The sequence below is a fragment of the Sus scrofa genome, chromosome 14 (assembly GCF_054392235.1).
Source record: "Sus scrofa isolate SSC_HxYL_T2T_F1_AM1 chromosome 14, Sscrofa_HxYL_maternal_Yorkshire_Landrace_v2.0, whole genome shotgun sequence".
NCBI classification, from domain to species: Eukaryota; Metazoa; Chordata; class Mammalia; order Artiodactyla; family Suidae; genus Sus; species Sus scrofa.
Window position 1 is genome coordinate 95,620,772 of NC_139396.1, and position 21,412 is coordinate 95,642,183.

Here is a 21,412-nt window from a genome sequence, read left to right on the forward strand (position 1 = left end):
TCTGCTGTACAGCAGAGTGACTCATTTATACATACGTATTTTCTTTTTGTTTTGTTTTATTTTGTTTTTGGCTGTACCCACAGCATGAAGTAGTTCCTGGACCAGGGATCAAACCTGAACCATAGCAGTGACCCGAGCCACAGCAGTGACAATGCCAATTCCTTAACTATTAGACCACCAGGGAACTCATATATGTATATGTGTATATATATATATATAGTATTCTTTTCCAGTATGATTTATCATAGGATATTATAGTTCCTTGTGAAAAGCTGACCATTTTTTGATGTAGTGTGATTATTGATATTTAACTGTGTCCTCTCTAGTGTTTTGCACAGAAAGTCCTTTTCTGCCCCAAGGATATATAAATATTTACTTATCTCTTTTTTGCTTCTTTGGTTCCCTCTGTAGCGTGTCATTGTTCATCCTTCTGTAGTTCTTTCCGAAGCTTGATGTTAGGTGAGGGACAGATTAGAGGTTAAGAGCATGCACTTGGAGGCTTTCAGCCACCAGCCTTGAGCAGGTTACTCAGATTCTCATGCCTCAGTTTCTGTACCTGCAAAATGGGAGTAATGCTAAGACATAGTGACCAAAAGGATAGGGTGGGGGTTAAATCACAGCTATTTGCAAACCTTTTATTCTCAATACTCCTTCTTAAAAATTGAAGACCGTGGGAGTTCCCGTTGTGGCTCAGGGGTTAAGTGGTTCAGTGGTTAACAAATCCAACTAGGAACCATGAGGTTGCAGGTTCAATCCCTGGCCTTGCTCAGTGGGTTAAGGATCTGGCGTTGCCATGAGCTGTGGTGTAGTTCGCAGACGTGGCTCAGATCCTGAGTTGCTGTGGCTCTAGTGTAGGCCGGTGGCTACAGCTCTCATTCGACCCCTAGCCAGGGAACCTCCATATGCCGTGGGAGCGGCCCAAGAAATGGCAAAAAAAAAAAAAATTAAAAAATTAAATTGAAGACCGCAAAGAGCTTTTGTTTATGTGGATAATATACATAAATTGATATTTACCATATTAGAAATTGAAACAGTATATTTAAAAAATGTATTTATACATTCACTTAAAAATAATAATAGCAAACCCCTTATATGTTAACATATAATTTTTTTTCTGAACAATAATAGTTTTCCAAAACAAAAAATATAGTGGGAAGAGTGGCAGTGTTTTGCTGCCTTGCAAATCTCTTTAATGTCTGGTTTAATAGAAGAGAGCTGGAGTCTCAGATCTGCTCTTGCATTCAATCTGTTGGGATATGTTGTTTCAACTGAAGTATAGGAAGAAAATCCAGTTTCACACAGATAAGTTGTTGGAAAGGGGAGGAGTGTTTCGTTAGCCTCTGGATATTTTCCTTTGATACTATGTAAATGTTCAACAAATGAGAGTTTCTTAAAGGGAATATGGAATCTGAAAACATATTAATGACCTTTTCGTATTTTGTTACATGAAAGTTCGTTGGACTCTCTTTTTAAAAATTTTATTGGCATATTGTTGATTTAAACTGTTGTGGTCTTGTCACGTGTACAGCAAAGCGAATCAGCCATGCATATACGTATATCCATTCCTCTTCAGATTCTTTCCTATATTGTTTATCACAGAACCTTGAGTAGATTTCCCTGTGCTATATAGCACATCCATGTTAGGTATTTATTCCACACGTAGTGGTGTATCTATGTCCGTCTCAACCTCCCAATTCACCCCTCTTTCCCTGTTTCCCCTTTGGTAACCATAAGTTTGATTTCGAAATATGCAAGTCTGTTTAGATTCTACGTATAAGTGATATCATATGATATTTGTCTTTGTCTGTCTGACTGACTTTGTATGAAAATATCTAGGTCCATCCAGATTGTTGTGAATGGCATTATTTTGTTCTTTTTCATGGCTGAGTACTATTCCATTGTATATATGTACCACATCTTGATCCGTTCATCTCTTTAATGGACATTTAGGTTGCTTCTATGTCTTGGTTGTTGAATAGTGCTGCAGGGAACACTGTGGTGCATGTATCTTTTTTTTCCTAAAGTTTTTTTGGCTGCACCTGCAGCATATGGAAGTTCTGGGGGCCAGAGATTGAATTTGTGCCACAGCTGTGGCAACACCAGACCCTTAATTTACTGCACCACAGTGGGAACTCCTATCTTTTTGAATTATGGTTTTCTCTGGATATATGCCCAGGAGTGGGATTGCTGGGTCGTATGGTAGTTATTTAGTTTTCTAAGGAACCTTCATACTTTTCTTCATAGTGTTGTACTAAATTACATTCCCACCAACAGTGTGTGGGGGGGTCCCTTTTGTTGGACTCTCTTGCTCTATGAATGGCTCTTTGCCCCAGGTTGTGTGTATCAGTCATTGGGAAAATATTGGTTTGCTGAGTTGCACAGATCTTCCAAATGTGGGCATGTTTCATTTCATCCTAACCAAAAATTGCACATGTTAACATCATCAACCATATCCTCACTGAAGCTTAATGTTTTGAGAAGCCATCAAATTCATAGTGGCTGATGCAAATTTTCCAGAGTTCTGATTTTTCCCCTAAAAGTTCAAACTTTATCACCAGCACCAAGTCTATCAGTTGTTTTCCTTGAAGAGACAGGCTCACTTTTTTTTTTTTTTTTTTAAATTTAAGAAAACTTTATGGCTGCACACATGGCATATGGGCATTCTTGGGCCAGGGATGGAATCCGAGCCACAGCTGCAGACATGCCGGATCCTTTAACCCACTACGCCAAGCCAGGGATTGAATCTATACTTCTACAGAGAGATGAGCTGCTACAACTGGGTTCTTAACCCACTGTGCCACAGTGGGAACTCCTTCACTTTGTTCCTTTTTGAGGAAATGTCTGCCTGTCCCCAATTCTGAATAACCGACCTTTGTTTGCCAGCTGTGCTTTCAGGTAAAAGTGCTCCATAGCCAAAGAGGCTGGTTCAGACGACTGCTCAGGACAGCTGCAGACACCTGTTGTGTTCTAGTAACCAGCCCATGTGCTCTTCCCAGGTCTTCACACACAGCATGTGTGCACAAGGGCTGAGAGTCAGTGAAATTTGTCAGTTTCACTGCTGCATCAAGGACTCTGAAGTAACACTGGTGAATTTTGTCACTGTGAGTGATGAGCCCAATTTGGGGCCACTGCCATGCTTCCTGCTGAGCCTCAGGCAGTTTTGCTGACCTTGGCCTTTGCGCCTCATGACGGAGGCAGTGATGTCTTAGTACTGTCCTGAGAACACTTTTGACCTTGTGCTTTATTCTTTGAAGCAGGAGAGCTCTTTCTGGTCAGGGTCTTCCCTGGCAATGGGTGGACATGCTTCATAAAGCAAAGCAGATGAGCAGGGAGATGCAGGGAGAGGGGTAAGAGGCCCTTGGTCTTGGCCCTGCTGCCCACTGTCTCTGCGACTGTGGGCAGGTCTCTGGTCTACTCTGGACCTTTGTCTCCTCATCTGTAAAACGAGAGGAATAGACTAGAGTTTCAAAGGCAGCGATGACTCTAAGAACATTTTAGTGCCCAAGGTTTTAGACCCTGTACCGTGTCTGCACGCGTGTGTATGTGTGTGTGTGTTGGCGGGGGTGGGGGGGTGAGGCCCAGGGCAGGTGGTGGGCTGGTCTGAGCCCCTGCCCAGACCTGAAAGTTCTATCCGCCTTCCCTCTCCAGCCTTCTTCCCCAGCTCTCCCCTGGCCCGGTGGGTGGTGGGGGTGGGAGAGGTGGGGGGGTGGGGGAGGTGGGGATTAGGGGGAGCCTTGCAACATGCTGACTTCCTTTGTGTTTGTTCTGCAGCTGAGGCAGATGTTTCCTGCAGCTGGCCACTCAGCCTCCTGCCCTATTTTTAGCTCCATTGTTACCCACCCCAGGCATCTGGCTGCTGGGGGTGTGTAAGAGGCTGTGGCCCTGAAAGGTTCACTCTTCCCTGGGACGGGCTTGCTCTCTGCCTTCTGCCACGTCCCTGGGTTAAGCTTCCCGGCGTCCATGGAGAAAGTGAGGGTGGCTTCAGGAGAAGGGGGGAGTAACAGGTGGATGATGCAGTAGAAAGGGCCCAGGCTGTGGAACCAGAGGCCTGGCTCTGATGTTATGTCATGTAGGGAATTCTCTGAGCCTCAGTCGTTCCATCTGTTAAATGGCACAATAGCTTCTGCTTCTGCGTTTCTCGTAGGGTTGTTCTTGAAGCCGAAATGAGAGCGTGCATGTAAAAATTGTTTAGCAAAATGACGTTTGGAACCTATACCTATTGTGGGTTCAACCCTGTGGGGGTCCCAAAGGAGCATCAGATCCAGAGTTGGGAGATGACGTGTCTTACCAAACACCAGGCCGGTGGGCTCAGGGCCAGGGCCAGGTGGGGTACAGGCTGTGTGCTGGAAGGCTTGGAGGGGAAGGGGATGTTTCCACGGGACGTTGATGGATGGGGTGAAGGGGCAAGAGTGGGAATGCCTTCCTGGTTGAGCGGCCAGGGAGGGCCGACGTGTGGAGGCAGGAAGAGCTAGATGTGTCCTGGGAGGACTGAGCAGTGAAGGGCCTTAAGCCTCTCTCTCTGGCTGGCAGCTCTGGAGCTGCTTCCCTCCTAGGAGCGGCCCCACGGTGGGTCTGGGGGCAGGAGGCACTGCAGCTCCCCTCCTGAGCTGGCAGCTGGCGCAGCAGCTCTGCTTGTGGCTGTTTTGCACATTGGACTTTCTTGAAAGATTGATTTTGCACAAACGGTCAAGCTGCTAAAATGTCTGAAAACGACCCATCTCGTCTAGCTGGCTCGCTTTCTAGGCAGAAACCAAGTTTGGCCAGAGAGGGGTGCGCTGAACTTCAGGCCTTTCAGAGAGCCTGCGCTGGAGGGGACCGTTGCCTGGGGCTTTTCCTGCTCCATGTCACAGGGCAGCTGGGACCAGGGGTTGGAATGCAGGGTGTGGGGAGGGTAAAGAGGGGACAGTGAGGGTGGGGAATGGGGGTCTTGAAGTGCCAGGCCAGGGAGTTAAGACTGGAGGCCGCAGGAGTGGGAGGGATGGGGACAGAATTCTGAATTGGGTTGTGGTTCTTCCCAGCTCCTTAAAATGATACTTCCGGTCCCTACAGTGTTGCTGGAGGTCAGAAGTGGGGTTCAGGCCTAAATTCCCACTGGCTCTTTGAGCCCTGGTCCCTGGAAGCAGCCAGGAGAGTGTTGGTAGGGGTTTCAGGAATCTAGGTTTCTGCTGACCTTGAAATGCCCAAATTCCCAGCTTTTTGGAGCAATATCCCTAAGCCTGTGAGTGTGTTCAGGTACTTTTTATTTTTATCTTTATTTTTTTTTATTTGCTTTTTAGGGCTGAACCCATGGCATATGGAGGTTCCCAGGCTAGGGGTCCAATCGGAGCTGTAGCCCCCGGCCTACGCCACAGCCACAGCCACGCCAGATCTGAGCCACGTCTGCAACCTACACCACGGCTCTTGGCAACGCCAGATCCTTAACCACTGACCCAGTCCAGGAATCAAACCCGCATCCTCATGGATACTAATTAGGTTCGTTACCCCGGAGCCACAGTGGGAACTCCGAACGTGTCCAGGCACTCTTAACCCCTCTCTGCCCAAGACCTCCCCCTAGTACTCCACCCTCCTTGTCCTCCCAATCCGAGGTGGACAGAGCTTCAGGCTCTTTTAGGCACAGAATGAATGTCCTTCTCTGAGTTGACTGTTGCCCCCCTGGGGATTTCAACCCTCCCCTCCTGCTTGTCCCTGAAAGAACCTACAGGCAGGGTCCCTCCCAGCCAGATAATACTTTCTTGTTTGCCAGGGAGTTCCCCCTGCTCTGAAGGGCCCTGAGAGGGATGAGAGACTCCAGATGGGGAGACTCTTGTGGTCTCTCTGCCTTTTTGGAGGAATAGAGCCCCAGCTTCCACCGATAGTGGGGAACGAACATTTAGCAGCTTGAAACTTTCTGGCTTCCTGCAGCTGGCTTAGGGAAAGGTCCTGTACCACACCGACTATCTATCAGTCATGGTGCTGTGATGCATGTGAGTCTCCTCAGCTACCCTGTGGGCCGGGGACAGTGTCTTTTGTATTCTCTGAGCTTCCGTGGCCCCCCATGTGGACTGGTCTCACGGGATCCTGGCGTTGCCCTGTTCGAGCCAGACCAGCGCAGAACCCCATGCTTTCCTGCAAAAAGGGGAGGAAGGAAATTGTGCCTTGCGGTGTGCGGTCATTGAGGGCCAACCCTAAACGTATCGGAGTGTTAGTCACTCTTGTTAATTAGTTCTAATTAGTCAGGATCAGATTTGGCTGTGAGTAATAGGAAAAGCCACGTAACGGCGGTCTACGCAAGATGGAAGTTTATTTCTCTGTCCTATCCAAGCCCAGAGCTTTGCGGTGCAGGCCTGGTGTAGCAGTCCTGCTCCACTGGTTCCTAGGCTGCGGTTCCACGCACTTGTGGCTCCAAATGGCCCTGAAACCTCGGGCATCACGTCTGTGTTCCAGGCAGCAGCGTGGAGGAAGGGGGGCTCCTGGGGAAGGATTGGAACTTGCCAAGGGACACTGCCCCTTATGTTCCGTTCAGCTAGAATTAGTCCCCTGGCCCCTCGAAGCTGCAGGGGGGATGGGGAGCATAGTCTTGGCTCTGGGCAGCCGCGTGCTCAGCTGTCCCTGACCCTCATCTGATTTCTTTAACACAGGGGTTTGGGGGAGGTGGAGAAGGCTTTGCAGGCATTTTGATCAAACCGGAGGATGTTCCCAGGCTGAGAAGTGGGGTCATTGCATTGGGGGCAGTAGCCTTACCCAGGGAGATTTCTCAGGAGGGGGCCAGTCCTGCCTTGGGACCAGAAAGCCACATGCCCCAGGCCCAGAAGGGTGAGAGGTTTTCGAGGGAGCCTGGTGGCATGGTCAGAATGGGGGGGGGGTGGACCACTCTTTTCTCAGAGGGTTGGGGCGGGTTGAGAAGATGTGGCCTGTGGAGCTCTCTGGTGACCTAGTGGTTAAGGATTTGACGTCGTCACTGAGAAAGTGTGGCCTGTGCCTGGGCTGTGGGGCCTGAGGAGAGGACTCCCTCACTGACAGACAGGGCTCAGGAGGCAGGGGGACTCGGAGGCTCAGAAGAGAGAAAGAGCTGCCAGCACCAGGAACATGTGGCCTGGATGCAGTGATGGTGGGGCTTCCCCAGGATGGGGCTCCACAGGAGTGCTCCCCCCACCCAGTCTCTGGGGTAGCTGAGTCTGGAGGGTGCAGGGCCGCTCTAGGCATCGCCTATGTGCCCCATTGTTGTCTCTTGTTGGGTTCTGCAGAGATCTGGAGCTTTAAATGAAATCTCTTGATTTTCAGGTACTGGCAGCTAATGAGAGTGGGAAGTACCAAAACTATGAGGCTTGAGCACTTGGCACATGTGGACTCCAGATGTTCTCCCTCCACGAGTTCCCGTCGTGGCGCAGTGGAAACGAACCTGACTAGGAACCATGGGATTGTGGGTTCGATGCCTGGCCTTGCTCAGTGGGTTAAGGATCTGGCGTTGCCGTGAGCTGTGGTGTAGGTCACAAATGTGGCTTGGATCCCGTGTTGCAGGCCGGCAACGGAAGCTCTGATTCGACCCCTAGCCTGGGAACTTCCATATGCCGTGGCTTGCAGCCCTAAAAACCAACCAACCAACCAAACAAAAAAGGTTCTCCCTCCAGATGAGGTGGCCTGTTGGAGTTTTCAGTTTGGGGGGAAAGGAGAACCGGGGACTCTGTGGAAAAGTAGCTTCTCGTAAGATAGCTTAACATTATTATTATTTTTTTTAATTTAAAAAATGTTTTCAATACCAGTTTTTTTAATTTTGAAAAATTTCCAACTTACAAGTTGAAAGGTGGGTACAGTACATGCAGGTCCCTCCTCACCGGTTGCTCCATTCACCCCATCCCCCAACCGCATGAAAGTCACAGACATCAAGATGCTTCATCTCTGAACACTTCAGCCTGTATCTTCTGAGAACAAGGATATTGCCCTCGGTATCTCCACTGTCATTATCACACCAAAGAAGTTACCTCATTTATCCAACAGACAGTCTGGGTTCAAGTTTCCTGATTTGTCCTCAAAATGTCCATTATAGTCGCCTGCCCGTCCCCAATCCAAGATCCCATGCAGACTGAGCTTCCTGTCAGGCACAGCTGACCCACCATGGGGACCTCCAGAGGTGGGGGGCTCTCTAAGGCCTGCATGCAGGCAACTAGGGGTGCTGGAAAGGGCCCTTTTCCTTCCAGAGGGCCCCAAATTAGGAGTTCCCTACTGGAGCATCTGGTGACAATCGCCAGGATCTTTGCTGACTGCAGAGCAGGCCATAGCCCCTTCTTTGCTCCTCACCTGTCAGGTGAGCCAAAAGGGGATGCGTTCGCCCCTCCCTGAGGACAGGGGCCTGCTGCTCCACCTGCAGCCTCTCCCAGACCAGGGGTCCATCTACAGAGGGACCCCCCCAACCCCCTGCTCTGCTGCTGGCCCCCTCTTACCACAGCTCCTCAGCCAGCTGCCCAGTCACGCTGCCCACTTTTGTCCCACCTCCAGGCCACCTTGAGGTATCATCTCAATGTGTGACAATGATGACATCCATCTCCCTGCCAGAACTCAGACCTTCTGACAAGGCTTGCCAGTATCCGCAGGCCCACTTCACCAAGGCAGCCCACCTGCTGGACACCGGGCAGTATTTCCAAACATTCCGCCTCCTCCTCCTGTTTTTTGTTTTTTTTCCTTTCTGGCCGCCCCATGGCATGTGGAGTTCCTAGGCCAGGGGTCAGATCCTAGCTGCAGTCTTGACCTAAACTGCAGCTGCAGATTCTTAATCTACTGTGCTGGGTCGGGGATCGAACCTGCATCCCAGCGCTCCCAAGATGCTGCCAGTCCTGTTGCACCACAGCGAGGACTCCTCTACCTTCTGTTTTTAACTTTTAATTAATTAATTAATTAATTTTTGGGTCTTTTTACCATTTCTAGGGCCGCTCCCTCGGCATATGGAGGTTCCCAGGCTAGGGGTCTAATTGGAGCTGTAGCCACCAGCCTACACCAGAGCCACAGCAACACAGGATCTGAGCTGCGTCTGTGACCTACACCACAGCTCACAGCAACGCTGGCTCCTTAACCCACTGAGCAAGGCCAGGGATTGAACCTGCAACCTCATGGTTCCTAGTCAGATTCGTTAACCACTGCGTCAAGACAGGAACGCCTGTTTTTAACTTTTAAACTCTTTTTTTTTTTTTTTTCCAAGTTTAAAAAACCAAAAACGTTTTGGAAACAATTTAGCGGGCAAAGGTCACCTGGGATTTCAGATTCCATTATTATTATTTTTTTTAAATTGACCTTATCCTAGTTTTAATGAGAAGGAGGCTGAAGGGCAGAGGCTGTGAAGGGACAGGTCTGGGTGACCCTCAGAGATGTGAGGTGACGGGCCACGCAGCAGAAACCAGGACTCTGCCTCTGTCATGCTGTGGAACCTGGGGACCTCCACATTGTTGGCCCTGCTTAGCTGTTTCCTCTCTGTCAGGAGGGAGTTTGTAAACCCTGTCTTACCTCCCTTGAGAACTGTTGTCAGTAGCAGAGACAGAAAAACCACAAAGACACAAAAAAGCCTATCATGGGAACACAGACGACAACAGGCAGAGGTCACTCAGGCGGCAAAGGCATGGAGCTGAGGGAGCCTGGGGAACCTGGGGCTGGGTGGGCTGGGGATGGCCTGGGTGAGGATCTGTGGCCTTTATCCAACTTTGAAACTTTACAAAGAATTTTTTAATTTTTTTGCCCCCTCCCCCCCCCCCCCAGCATGTGGAAGTTCCCAGGCCAGGGATCAGATCTGAGCCGCAGTTGCAGCCTATGCCACAGCTGCGGCAATGCCAGATCCTTCACCTACATCCCAGTGCTCCAGAGAGGCTGCTGATCCTGTCGCGCCATAGTGGAAACGCCCAAAGAACTACTTTTTATTTTTTAATTTGATTTTTTAACATTCCCAAAGTTACCATTTCCGTTGTAGGATATTTATTTAATTTTTACAATCTTTTTACAGCTGCACCAGCTGTATATGGAAGTTCCCAGGCTAGGGGTCAAATGGGAGCTGCAGTTGCTGGCCTATGCCACAGCCGCAGTAACGCCAGATCCAAGCCACATCTGCCACTTATGCTTCAACTCTTGGCAACACTAGATCTTTTTTTTTTTTTTTTCTTTTTGCCATTTCTAGGGCCACACCCTCAGCATATGGAGGTTCCCAGGCTAGGGGTCGAATCGGAGCTGTAGCTGCTGGCCTACGCCACAGCCACAGCAACGCCAGATCCGAGCCACATCTGCAACCTACACCATAGCTCACGACAACACTGGATCCTTAACCCACTGAGGGAGGCCAGGCATTGAACCCGCATCCTCACAGACACAATGTAAGGTCCTTAACCCGTGGAGCCACAGTGGGAACTTCCATTGTAGGAAATTTAGAAGTGATGGATAAGCAAAAAAGAAATACCACATTTGGTCCCTCAGCTCAGGAATGAATATAATATTTGAATGTCTTAAATGTTTTGTGCCAACTTGTTGAGAGCTGTCCTTGGTCCCATCAGTAAAGCGCCAGGCAGGGTGGGAAGGTGAAGGGATGGCACTGATTTATTATTCTGTCAGCAGTTATGTGTCTGTCTCCTTCTCTGAGCCAGGCAGCTGGGCAGAGTCGGGAAGGACATAAGTTGGGCCCTTCTGGGAACAGTGTGCAGCAGAAGGGAATGGAGTGTCTCATTTTGCGATGCTCACAATAGGCTATGGGAGTTGAGAAGGAAGGTGGGCGTGTTGTCTGGTAGAGCTTCCTGGTGGAGCTGGGCTTTAATTTCTAAGGATGAGTGGAGTGTGGAAGGGTGGGGGAGAAGGGCAGACCAGGCGGGTGGGGTGCGAGATGTGCTGCTTGGTGCCTGGCGCTCCTCTGTGAGTCCTGAAAACTGCAGATGCTGTTCAGCTCAGAAATATTTCCTGAGCATCTGCTGGGGCCCAGGAGACGTCTGGTGCTGGGGCCATGGCCTGGACAAATTAGGTACCAGCCTGCTCTTGGGAAGTCAGGGAAACTGCTGCTACACACAGAATCCCGTCCGTGAGGTGATGGAGAAATGAAAGGGAGTCATAAGCTGGAGAAGGACTGAGGGAGGGTGGTGTGGGTAGACAGCATCACCAGGGCCTCAGAGGGGCTTCTGAGGAGGGACATTTGAGCTAAGGCTACAGGAAGGGGCAGCCACATGGATGAGCCGGAGAGCATTCCAGGCGGAAGGGTGGTGGGTGTGAAGCTTTCATGATGAGGAGAGGGCCTGACATGCTGGAAGGAGGAGGACATGGGGCATTGTGGCGGGGGTGGGATGGGGTGGGGTGGCCTGTCTGCCAGGTTAGAGGTTTGCATGTGATAGTGTGATGGAAGGAAATGACATGACCCCTGCCTGAGTGCCCCCTGCCTGGGGTCGTCTGTGTTCCCATGATAACTATTCTGTTCCTACAGCCTGCTGGGCTTTTTTGTGTCTTTGTGGTTTTTCTGTCTCTGCTACTGTCAACAGCCCTTAACCTCCAGAGGCGAGACAGGGTTTATGACTCCCACTTGACAGGGAGCAAACAGCTAAGCAGGGCCAGTGAAGTGATTTAGAGCTTTCGAGATCCTTCTGGCTGCTGCATGGAGGGTGGATTGTTGGGGGGAAAGAGGGAAGGAGAGACTCCTAGAGGCCATGTAGTCGTCTCCTTAGGGGCCAGGGGCCAGTGATGGCAGAGCAGCTGGGCCAACTAGGGGTGCAAATGGTTCATCTATGAGTGTGGTTTGAGAGCAGGCAGGGGACTTGCCCAAGGCCCCTGAGTAGAGCTGGGCCCTCCAGTCTTGATTAAGGCCAGGAGCAGACCGAAACCTCCCTAGGTGGCTTACTGGACAGAGCGACACGGGGAAAATTATAATTGTGTGTTACCAGAGCAGGGCTGCTGCTGTGGCCCAGCGCCTCTCTGCCCTGCTCTTTGCCCAGGATGTGAGCCAGGAGTGGCTAAGCACTCTTATTCCTCCACAGCATTCCTTTTTTTTTCTCTCCTGTGCCTGCAGCCTGTGGGAGTTCCTGGGCCAGGGATCAAACCCACACACCACAGCAGTGCCAATGCCAGGTCGTTAACCCTCTGAGGCACCAGGGAACTCCTCAAACATTCTTTTTATAGGCAGCATCTGGGCGTGGCCCTGGTCCTGGCTCGGAAGGTTTAGATCTGGTACCAGTGGTTGCAAGGAGGGGATGTGGAGAAGGCGGGGAGCCTGTGCAGGGAGGGCGGGGCCTGTGGTGATACCGATGGTGCTGTTGCGGGGTGTTGGGCTGGGTGGGTGTTGTCTTAAACACACGTTCACTTGTTTCATTCCTGTGTGATCCAATTAGGGAGGTACAGTTACGGTCCTCAGTTTATAGTTAGGAATACAGAGAAGTGAAGCCATGTGCTATGCAACTAATATGTGGTAGAGATGGGAAAATTCTGGCCCCCAGAGACCGCGCTTCACATAGAGTTGAAACCACGGTATCCCCAACCAGGTATAAGGACACTGGGGGCCCTCACTTTTCTATCTGTATTGAGAATGCTAGCACTGCTTACCTGGGGCTTCTTCATGCCTCCAACAGAAGGTTAAGTTCTCACCTGCAACAGGCATTGGGCTCAACTCTAAGGACCCAGAGCTGACTGAGGGGGTCCCTCAAGGACCACAGCGGACTTGAGACTCGGCCGTGCTGTCCGACGGGAGCACAGCTTCCCCTGCTGTCTGAAAGTTGAGTGAGTCTACGAAAGCTTTGTGAGCCGAAACGGGCATAGAGCAGAGAAGCAGTTACCTTAGGGCACCTCTTGCTAACAGTGCACAACATAAGTTAGATAAAGCACAGATGCTCACCCACACAGGTCAGAGCTCTGGGGCTGGATGCTGAGATCTGAGTGTGGTTCCTGGAAAGGAGCTTGGCGGGGCTGCTCCCGCTGCTGGAGGTGAATTTTCTCCATAACTTAGGTTCCTGCAGAACAAACTCTCAACACTGTTTTTGCTTTTCATTTTGCTTTGGTAAAAGTAAAGTCCTTTCTAGGTTCCTTTCTGTTAGTGAAGAGTTGCTAATGTATGTCTTTTGTTAAAGCAAATAGAGTTACACAGGCGTGCTTTTTTTTTTTTTTTGTCTTTTTGCCTTTTCTAGGGCTGCTCCCTTGGCATATGGAGGTTCCCAGGCTAGGGGTCCAATCAGAGCTATAGCTGCTGACCTATGCCACAGCAACACCAGATCCGAGCCAAGTCTGCGACCTACACCACAGCTCAGGGCAATGCCGGATCCCTAACCCACTGAGCAAGGCCAGGGATTGAACCTGCAACCTCATGGTTCCTAGTCAGATTCATTAACCACTGAGCCATGATGGGAACTCCACACAGGCTTTTGAAAAATGGGGGAAACCTGTATAAAGTGAGCCACATGTCCTTTAACTGAAGTAAAGTTGGTTTACAATGTTGTGTTAGTTTCATCATGCGTCATGTTAAATAGCCATATTAAAAAGTAAAGAGAAATAGTTGAACTAAATTTGAGTCCATATATTATTTAACCCAATATATCAAAATATTATCCTTTTAACACATTATCAGCATAATAAGTTGCTCCTGAGATGTTTCTCTTTTTACACTAAGTTGTCAAAATCCAGTGTGCATTTTCATGTATTTATTTATGTAGGCTGCATCCCTGGCATGTGGAAGTTCCTGGGCCAGGGATTGAACCTGTGTCACAGCAGTGACAACACTGGATCCTTAACCTGCTGAGCCACCAGAGAACTCTGCCAGTGCGCATTTTATCCGTGCAGCACATCCCATTGTGGAACAGGCACACTGAAAGGGCTCAGCACCCACGTGCAGTTGGTGGTGAATATATTGCCAGCCCAGCTCCAGAATCTGATTGATCAGTGCCCCCACTTCTGCAGGGCGTGGTACTGGCTGGTTTTTGTGGAACACTCACTGACCAGGCCCTGTTCTGAGGACTTTATATATGTGTACAGTGGACCCCCGAACAACACAGGTGTCAACTGTACAGGGCCACTTACACATGAATACCTTTCATTAGGTACCCATTGCAATATTACATGATCTGTGGTTGCTTGAATTCTTGTATGCAGAGCTGTGGGTATGGCTGTAAAGTTATATATAGATTTGATTTTATTTTTATATATAGATTTTAGACTGTTGGAGGGTCAGCGTTCCTAACCCCCGAGTTGTTCAAGGGTCAACTGTGGTATTTAACCTTCACTCAACCCCACAGGGGAAGTACTGCTGTTGTCCCCATTTCAGAGATGTGACAACTGAGGTCCAGGGAGGTAGCTTGTGGAGCTAGGGAGGAAGGTGTGATGAGAGGGGCGAACTCCTCTTGTTTTTATTTTTAAATTTTTAAATGTTTTGGCCTCGCCCATGGCATGCAGAAATTCCCAGGCCAAGGACTGAACCTGAGCCAAAGCAGTGGCAATGCCGAGTCTTTAACTGCCAGGCCACCAGGGAACTCCTCCTCTTGTTTTTAAGATCTATTTAGGCAAACTTCATATGAAAAAAATCACCCATTTTAAGGATACAATTTGGAGTTCCTGTTGTGGCTCAGTGGTTAATGAATCCGACTAGGAACCATGAGGTTGTGGGTTTGATCCCTGGCCTCGCTCAGTGGGTTGAGGATCCGTCGTTGCCCTGACCTGTGGTGTAGGTCGCTGCCAGTCTTGCTGTGGCTGTGGTGTAGGCTGGTGGCTACAGCTCCGATTAGACCCCTAGCCTGGGAACCTCCATATGCCCCAGGTGTGGCCCTAAAAAAGCAAAAAAAGACACACACACAAAAGAATTGGGGGGGTGAGTACTGTGAGCTTTGTATTAGAGATGGGGAAACTGAGACAGGGATGCTGACGTTTCACTTCTACCAAGAACCATATGAAAAGAAATGGACTTGGGCTCCTGAGATGTTTAGAGCTGGGGCCTTAGAAATCAGCTTTGAACCTCTTGTGGGTCATCCCCTATTCTAGGACCCAGAATGGTTGTCTGCCGTGACCCCTTGGCTTGAATACTGCCATTGACAAGGGGCTCACTGCTTCGGCAGGCTGGGTGTTTATGCTATAGAGTCAGGCAGTCAGTTGAGGAGTTGGAGCTAATAGTCCAGCTCCTGAAGTTTGATTCTTTTCTTTTCTTTCCTTTTTTTTTTTGGCTTTTTAGGGCTACACTCATGGCATATGGAGGTTCCCAGGCTAGGGGTTCAGATTGGAGCTACAGCTGCTGGCCTACACCACAGCCACAGCCACGCAGGATCCGAGCCGCAGCTACCTACACCACAGCTCACGGCAACGCTGGATCCTTAATCTACTGAGTGAGGCCAGGGATTGAACCCACAACCCCCACAACCTCATGGTTCCTCGTCGGATTTGTTTCCACCGTGCCACGATGGGAACTCCTGAAGTTTGATTCTTTTTGGAGAAATGAGACTACTTCTCTGCCAAGGATTCCCAAGGGCGGTTTATTTTCTCTCAGGACCAACTGCCATATACTTGCCAAGGGTCAGGAGGATGGCACGTCCTCGTGTGGAGCGAGGGAGCGTGTGTGGGGTGCTCTCGCTGTCAGGGTCAGCTGTGAAGAGGCAGGGAGGCCAGCTGATGCTGCCACCTACCAAAGACCAGCTGTCCTTCACTGTGAAAATGGACACAGTGAAGCCTGGACCTTTCAAGGTTGTAGGTGGCGGGGGGGTGGAAACTGGATATTGTAAAGCACCCAGCACCTGTATTTGGGGCAGGAATGGTCTTCCCTTAAAGCAAGGGTTACCTTTTTTTTCCTTTTTCGGCTGCATCTAGCATATAGGAATTCCAGGCCAGGGGTCGAATCTGAGCCACAGCTGCAGCAATACTGGGTCCTTAACACACTGTGCTGGGCTGGGAATCACACCTGTACCTCTGTAGTTACACAAGTCACTGCAGTCGGATTCTTGACCCGCTGCGCCACCATGCGAACTCCAATGGTTCCCTTTTCTGATTTACCAAGAGCCCCTCTAGCAATATGGCAGAAGCTCATCAATCCCTTCTCAGAGAAGGGGTTTTTTAAAGAGACAAAACTAAGTATATGGTGTTACAGAGGAAGTACATTTTATTGAGAGGGCTGTCAATATACTAAACCAAAATTGGTATAGTTGTAATATCTGCTCCTGAGTCCATGAAATAATCCATTAAGTAAGTTAAGGTTACATTTTATTTTTATATTTTTTATTTTATTTTTTGTCTTTTTAGGGCCGCACCTGCGGCATATGCAAGTTCGCAGACTAGGGGTCGCATGGGAGCTTGCAGCTAGTGGCCTACACCACAGCCACAGCAATGTCAGATCTGAGCTGCATCTGCAACCTACACCACAGCTCACAGCAACGCTGGATCCTTAACCCGCTGAGCAAGGCCAGGGATCGGACCTGCGTCCACATGGATGCTATTCAGATTCATTTCTGCTGAGCCACGATGGAAACTCTTAAATTTTATTTTTAAAGACACACCAGGGTGGAGTTCCCGTCATGGCTCAGTGGTTAATGAATCCGACTAGGAACCATGAGGTTGGGGGTTCGATCCCTGGCCTTGCTCAGTGGGTTAAGGATCCGGCGTTGCCGTGAACTGTGGTGTATGTAGGTCGCAGATGCGGCTCGGTTCCTGCGTTGCTGTGGCTCTGGCGTAGGCCAGTGGCTACAGCTCCGATTCGACCCCTAGCCTGGGAACCTCCATATGCTGTGGGAGCGGCCCAAGAAATGGCAAAAAGACAAAAAAAAAAAAAAAAAAAGACACTCCAGAGAAAGGGCTGGTGTTGCTCAGCTTTGATGGAGACATTCAGCTGGGGCATGCCTTTGAGGACACTGCCTAGCATGATGGACTCGGAGCGATGGCAATTAGTTTGATTGTCCCAGGTGTTGAGAACCCCACTTTGCATGGCAGCTTCCCTACAGCTGGCTTCCTAAGGTGAGGCTAGGTTTGCCTCTTGGATTGTTGTGTTCTTCACACTTGTTGAGTGAGATGCAGCCGTGAGAACCTGGGATCCGATGTGGGGCCCCGAGACCACCAGGCACAGAGTTGTCCAGAGTTGTGCAGTCCTGTCATCTGCGGTCTGGGAGCAAGGAGCTAAGGTCTGATTACAGTGATGTGAAGGGCGTGCTGAGTGCCTGCCCCGTTTCCAGAACCTGCCCAGCTGCCGTGTGATGAGAAAATGTCTCTGAGCTCAGTGGTGGCCATGTCCCAGACTCCGTGACATGACAGGGCTGGCCTTCCTTTTTTTTTTTTTTTTTTTCTTTTTCTTTTTTTCCTTTCACTTTTTAGGGTCTATGGCATCTTGGAGGTTCCCATGCTAGGGTCAAATTGTAGCTGCAGCTGCTGGCCTATACCACAGCCATGGCAATGACAGATCCTTAATCCATTGGGCAGGGCTAGGGATTGAACCTGCATCCTCAGGGATACTAGTTGGGTTCCTAACTTGCTGAGCCACAGTGGGAACTCTGGCCTTCATTCATGATTGAAGAAAATGCTAGGTTTTAGTTAGAAGTTAGGGAAATAGGCATAATTGTTTGCAAATCATCCTGGCTCATAGCCACCTCCCCGCCACTCCACTTACTCTTTGGGCTCATCCCAGTCTCTCCCCCACCCTCCCCATTGCAGAGGTTTGAACACTAGGGCCCCCACCCACATCCCTGCCCTTGCTCACCCCGGCCCTGGTCACAGATGGTCAGACTGCCAATCTTAGTAGCCAGATCCACTTGGCTAGATGGAAAGGGCTTTCAGACCATCCCATCTGTCACTGTCATTTTATGGCTGGGGACACGGAGGCCCAGAGAGGAAAAGTAAATTGCCCAGCAGGATGTCCAGCAGGATGGAGCCCCCTTTGTTGGCAAGGCTCACTTCAGAAGGGCTTGGGAGGTTTCAGGGGCAGAGCTACCGACTGAGAAGCCTGGGAAGCCTGGGGTTTCACCCGCCTTTAGACATTTGGGAAATAGGTCAACTTTCAGAGGATACGGTCCTTCTCTCATTGCTGCAGCCTGCAGCTGTGCACATCTGTATTTTCCAGCTGTCCTTACGGGGATTAGCTGGGACTGCCATTGCCTGTGGAGCCCGAGAGAGCAGAGGACGGCCAGAGCTGGAGCTGTGGGGGAGGGGAGTGGGAGGTGTCAGGCCCAGCCCCGTTCTAGCAGGGCCCAGCCTTGGCCTGGCAGCTGTAGCCAGCTGTTGCCTCCCACAGGCCCTTCCCATGTCCATCACCCCCTCCTTCAGTGACTGTCGCTGTGCCCCTCTTCTTGGAGGCGGCTGTTCCCACCCACGCCTCCTTGGCCCAGACTGCTGAGAGGGGTCTGGGGAACGCTGGTGAGCCATGCTGGGGGTCCACCCCGGCAGGCGAAGTGGAGAGAAGGTTCTGGCCCTGCTGATGGTCAGCTGGGGATCCACTATGGAGCCCCTTAGCCGCTCTGAGCGCCTCTGTTTCTGTTTGGGAACAGAGGTTCATTCCTTCCATCTTCCACCAAGGAGAGAGAAGGAGAGAGAAAGAGAGCGAGCGAGCGAGCGAGCGAGAGCGAGCCTGGGTGTGGAGAGCCGTGATGAGACTCTTATAAACCCAAGGCGCGCGTCTTAGCCGAGCCGTCCCCCGGCTGCTGGGAGTTGTCAAGCTGACAAGGCTGGGCCGCAGACAGCCCTTTCCAGATGGGAGAGGGAGGGGGAAGCTCCTTCCAGCAGGGAGGACTGGAATGATAGGGAGCTGTCCAGGTGGCCCCGGGGACAGGGAGCCCGAGTGCAGTCAGTGTGTTCGGGAGGCATGGGAAGCACTTGCCTCAGGACCAGGAACTCTTGATTTGGGGTCTGGGGCGAGAGGGCACTGTGAGCTCAGCCTTCAGACCTACCTGCTGCCTAGGCTTCATGGTGACCCCTGACCCCACCATTGGCTTCTTGAGGTGCTGCTGCTGCTTATGAGAGGGCAGGGGTGAGAGTGGGGTCAGGGGTGGGGGTGAGTGTGGATGGCTGAGGGCAGCTTGGAAGGGGGTGGGGATCTTCAGGGAAGGACTCTGCTTCTGCGGAGTGGAGCCAGCTCAGGGTCCAGGCGGGGATAGGGGCTGGCGGGGCAGGTCGCTCCCTCCCTCTCCTGATCCTGGACCATCAGTGCCATGTGGAGCCCGCTGCTGCTGAATTCCCAGAAAGTGTGGAATTCTCAGCCCCTTCCTTTCCCAGTGGCCCTGGTTCTCAGACCCCTGAGCCAGTCTTCCCACATCCTCTTCCAGCTCTTAGCAGCTCTCCTGGCCTGTTTCCTCAGCCACTCTATTATTTGTCTTAAGTAGGTTTTATTACCCAGTGATCAGAGGAAAAAAATTGTAGAAAATGCAAATAAGGAGAAAGGAGAGAATTAAAATGGTCTCTAATCTCATCGCCAGGGGATGACTCAGGTTAGCATCTTGATGGGTATCCTCCCAGGCTTTTCTCCTGATACACATTCGTGTATTAAAATCCATGTATTGAAATGGGACCATAGACGTTCCCATTGTGGCGCAGCGGAAATGAATCCGACTAGGAAGCCTGGTTCGATCCCTGGCCTTGCTCAGTGGGTTAAGGATCCAACGTTGCCGTGAGCTGTGGTGTAGGTCGCAGACGAGGCTAAGATCTGGAGTTGCTGCTACAGGTTGGCAGCTGTAGCTCCAGTTGGACCCCTAGCCTGGGAACCTCCATATGCCATGGGTATGGCCCTGAGAAGCAAAATACAATAAAATAAAATGAAATGGCTGTACTTGGTTTGCATCCTTGTCCTTCCATTCCTGTTGCCTAGATACCCTTCCATGTCAGTCAGTGTGGTATTTTTCAGGCTAACATTGCACCTTAGAGATGTCCTGTAATGTATTCAACAAATCCCCTGTTGCAGGTTGTTTCCAGTGTTTGGATACTATCAACAACACTGCTACCACCAAAACACCCTTACAGCCCAGTCTGCACACGTCCTTAACCCTCCCCAGGAGCAAGCCCTGCAGGGGGAGTTGTGAGTCCACTAGGATGCCCAGCTGCCAGATGTCGGGCAGAAGCTTTGCTGTTGGGGTGTTGTTGACGATGTTCAGATTATTGATGTAGAGATCAGGCGCTGGCGCTTTCTTTGTATCCTTGGTTTGCTGAGAACCTGCCCAGTCTGGACTCGCTTGGCCTCTGTTGGTGACATTCACAGCCAGAATGTCCTTTTGCCTCCCGTTCCCATCCAAATCCTTCACCTCATCTAAATCCTTCAAATCCTCTGCTGACTTTCCCTCTGCCTCTCGCTCGGTGACAGCCTCCACTTCTCCCTGCCCTCCGTGTGCCAGGACCCAGCCACTTAGCGCCCTAGGCCTGGCGGGGAAGAGGGGCGGGATGGCTAACCCCTCCCTGTCTTACCTTTGCCGGGGAGGGAGTGTAAACCATAAGGGGTAAGGGGCTACGCTGTCTTGTCACTCCATGTCCATAATTCTCCCCAAAGCAGCAGCGCAGAGGGCTGTGCACACAGTAGGGACTCGGTGAACATGTGCTTTACTGGGCACAGTGCAGGGGTGGGGGTGGTGGGGGGAGCAGGACCCACCTCTGTCTTCAGCTGCAGAGTGAGCTGGCTCTTTCTGGGTTTCAGACTCTGTACATAGGGTGGGGGTGAGGGGTGACCTAGGTCCCGCTTTTTTTTCTCTCTTTTTTAGGGTTGCACCCATGGCATATGGAGGTTCCCAGGCTAGGGGTGGAATCAGAGCTGCACCTCCCGGCCTATGCCACAGCCGCATCAACGTGGGATCTGAGCCACATTTGCAACCTGCAATACAGCTCATGGCAACCCTGGATCCTTAATCCACTGAGCGAGCCAGGGATCCAGCCCATGTCCTCATGGATGCTAGTTGGATTCATTTCCACTGCGCTGCAATGGGGACTCCGGCCTAGGTCCCTCCTGCTGTGACTTTTCCCACCCTTCCTTGACCACGTGCCCTCTTACCCCACAGGTCTTGGGTCCTGAGGCCGCCGGCAGACTATGGGTACAACGGCCAGCACAGCCCAGCAGACGGTCTCAGCGAGCACCCCCTTTGAGGGCCTCCAGGACGGCAGCACGATGGATGGTCGGCACTCACTCAGCGTCCACTCCTTCCAGACCGCGAGCTTGCCCAACAGTAAGGCCAAGTCCATCATCCCCAACAAGGTGGCCCCCGTCGTGATCACGTGAGTGGCCGGACGAGTGTGACCATGTCCCCAGAAGACATGGCTGGGGGGAGCCTCTGGGAGGGTTGGTGGCTTATAGCACTTAAGGTCTCCAAACCTTGTTCCTTGATGAAGACACTGAGGTCCAAAGAGGTGAAGCAGTTTGTCTGGAGTCACACAGCAAGTAGATGGTAGAGCCAGTGTCTCTTAGCCCATGTTATTTGTCATGTCCACATGGCTAGGGAGCATGAAGAGGGGGCATTGCCTGAATGGGGGCACCCTGTTGAGTAAATTTTTTTTTTTTTTTTTTTGGCTGCCC

General features: G+C 50.8%; 1 protein-coding gene across 20 annotated transcripts in view; it reads left to right on the forward strand.

The window, feature by feature from the left end:
* Positions 1 to 21,412, forward strand: part of PALD1 (phosphatase domain containing paladin 1) — a 151,835-nt gene that overhangs the window by 36,403 nt on the left and 94,020 nt on the right. For 19 of the 20 annotated variants that reach the window (XR_014828074.1, XR_014828071.1, XR_014828072.1 and 16 more), the window contains exon 2: positions 20,901 to 21,114. Coding sequence is in view for 15 of the 20 variants with exons in the window: in XM_084997223.1 (XP_084853349.1) it covers positions 20,930 to 21,114 (185 nt within the window). In the remaining 5 variants the exon portion in view is untranslated. Of the gene's footprint in view, positions 1 to 20,900; positions 21,409 to 21,412 lie in introns of all 20 variants that reach the window. The other variant, XM_084997235.1, reaches the window with a different exon arrangement.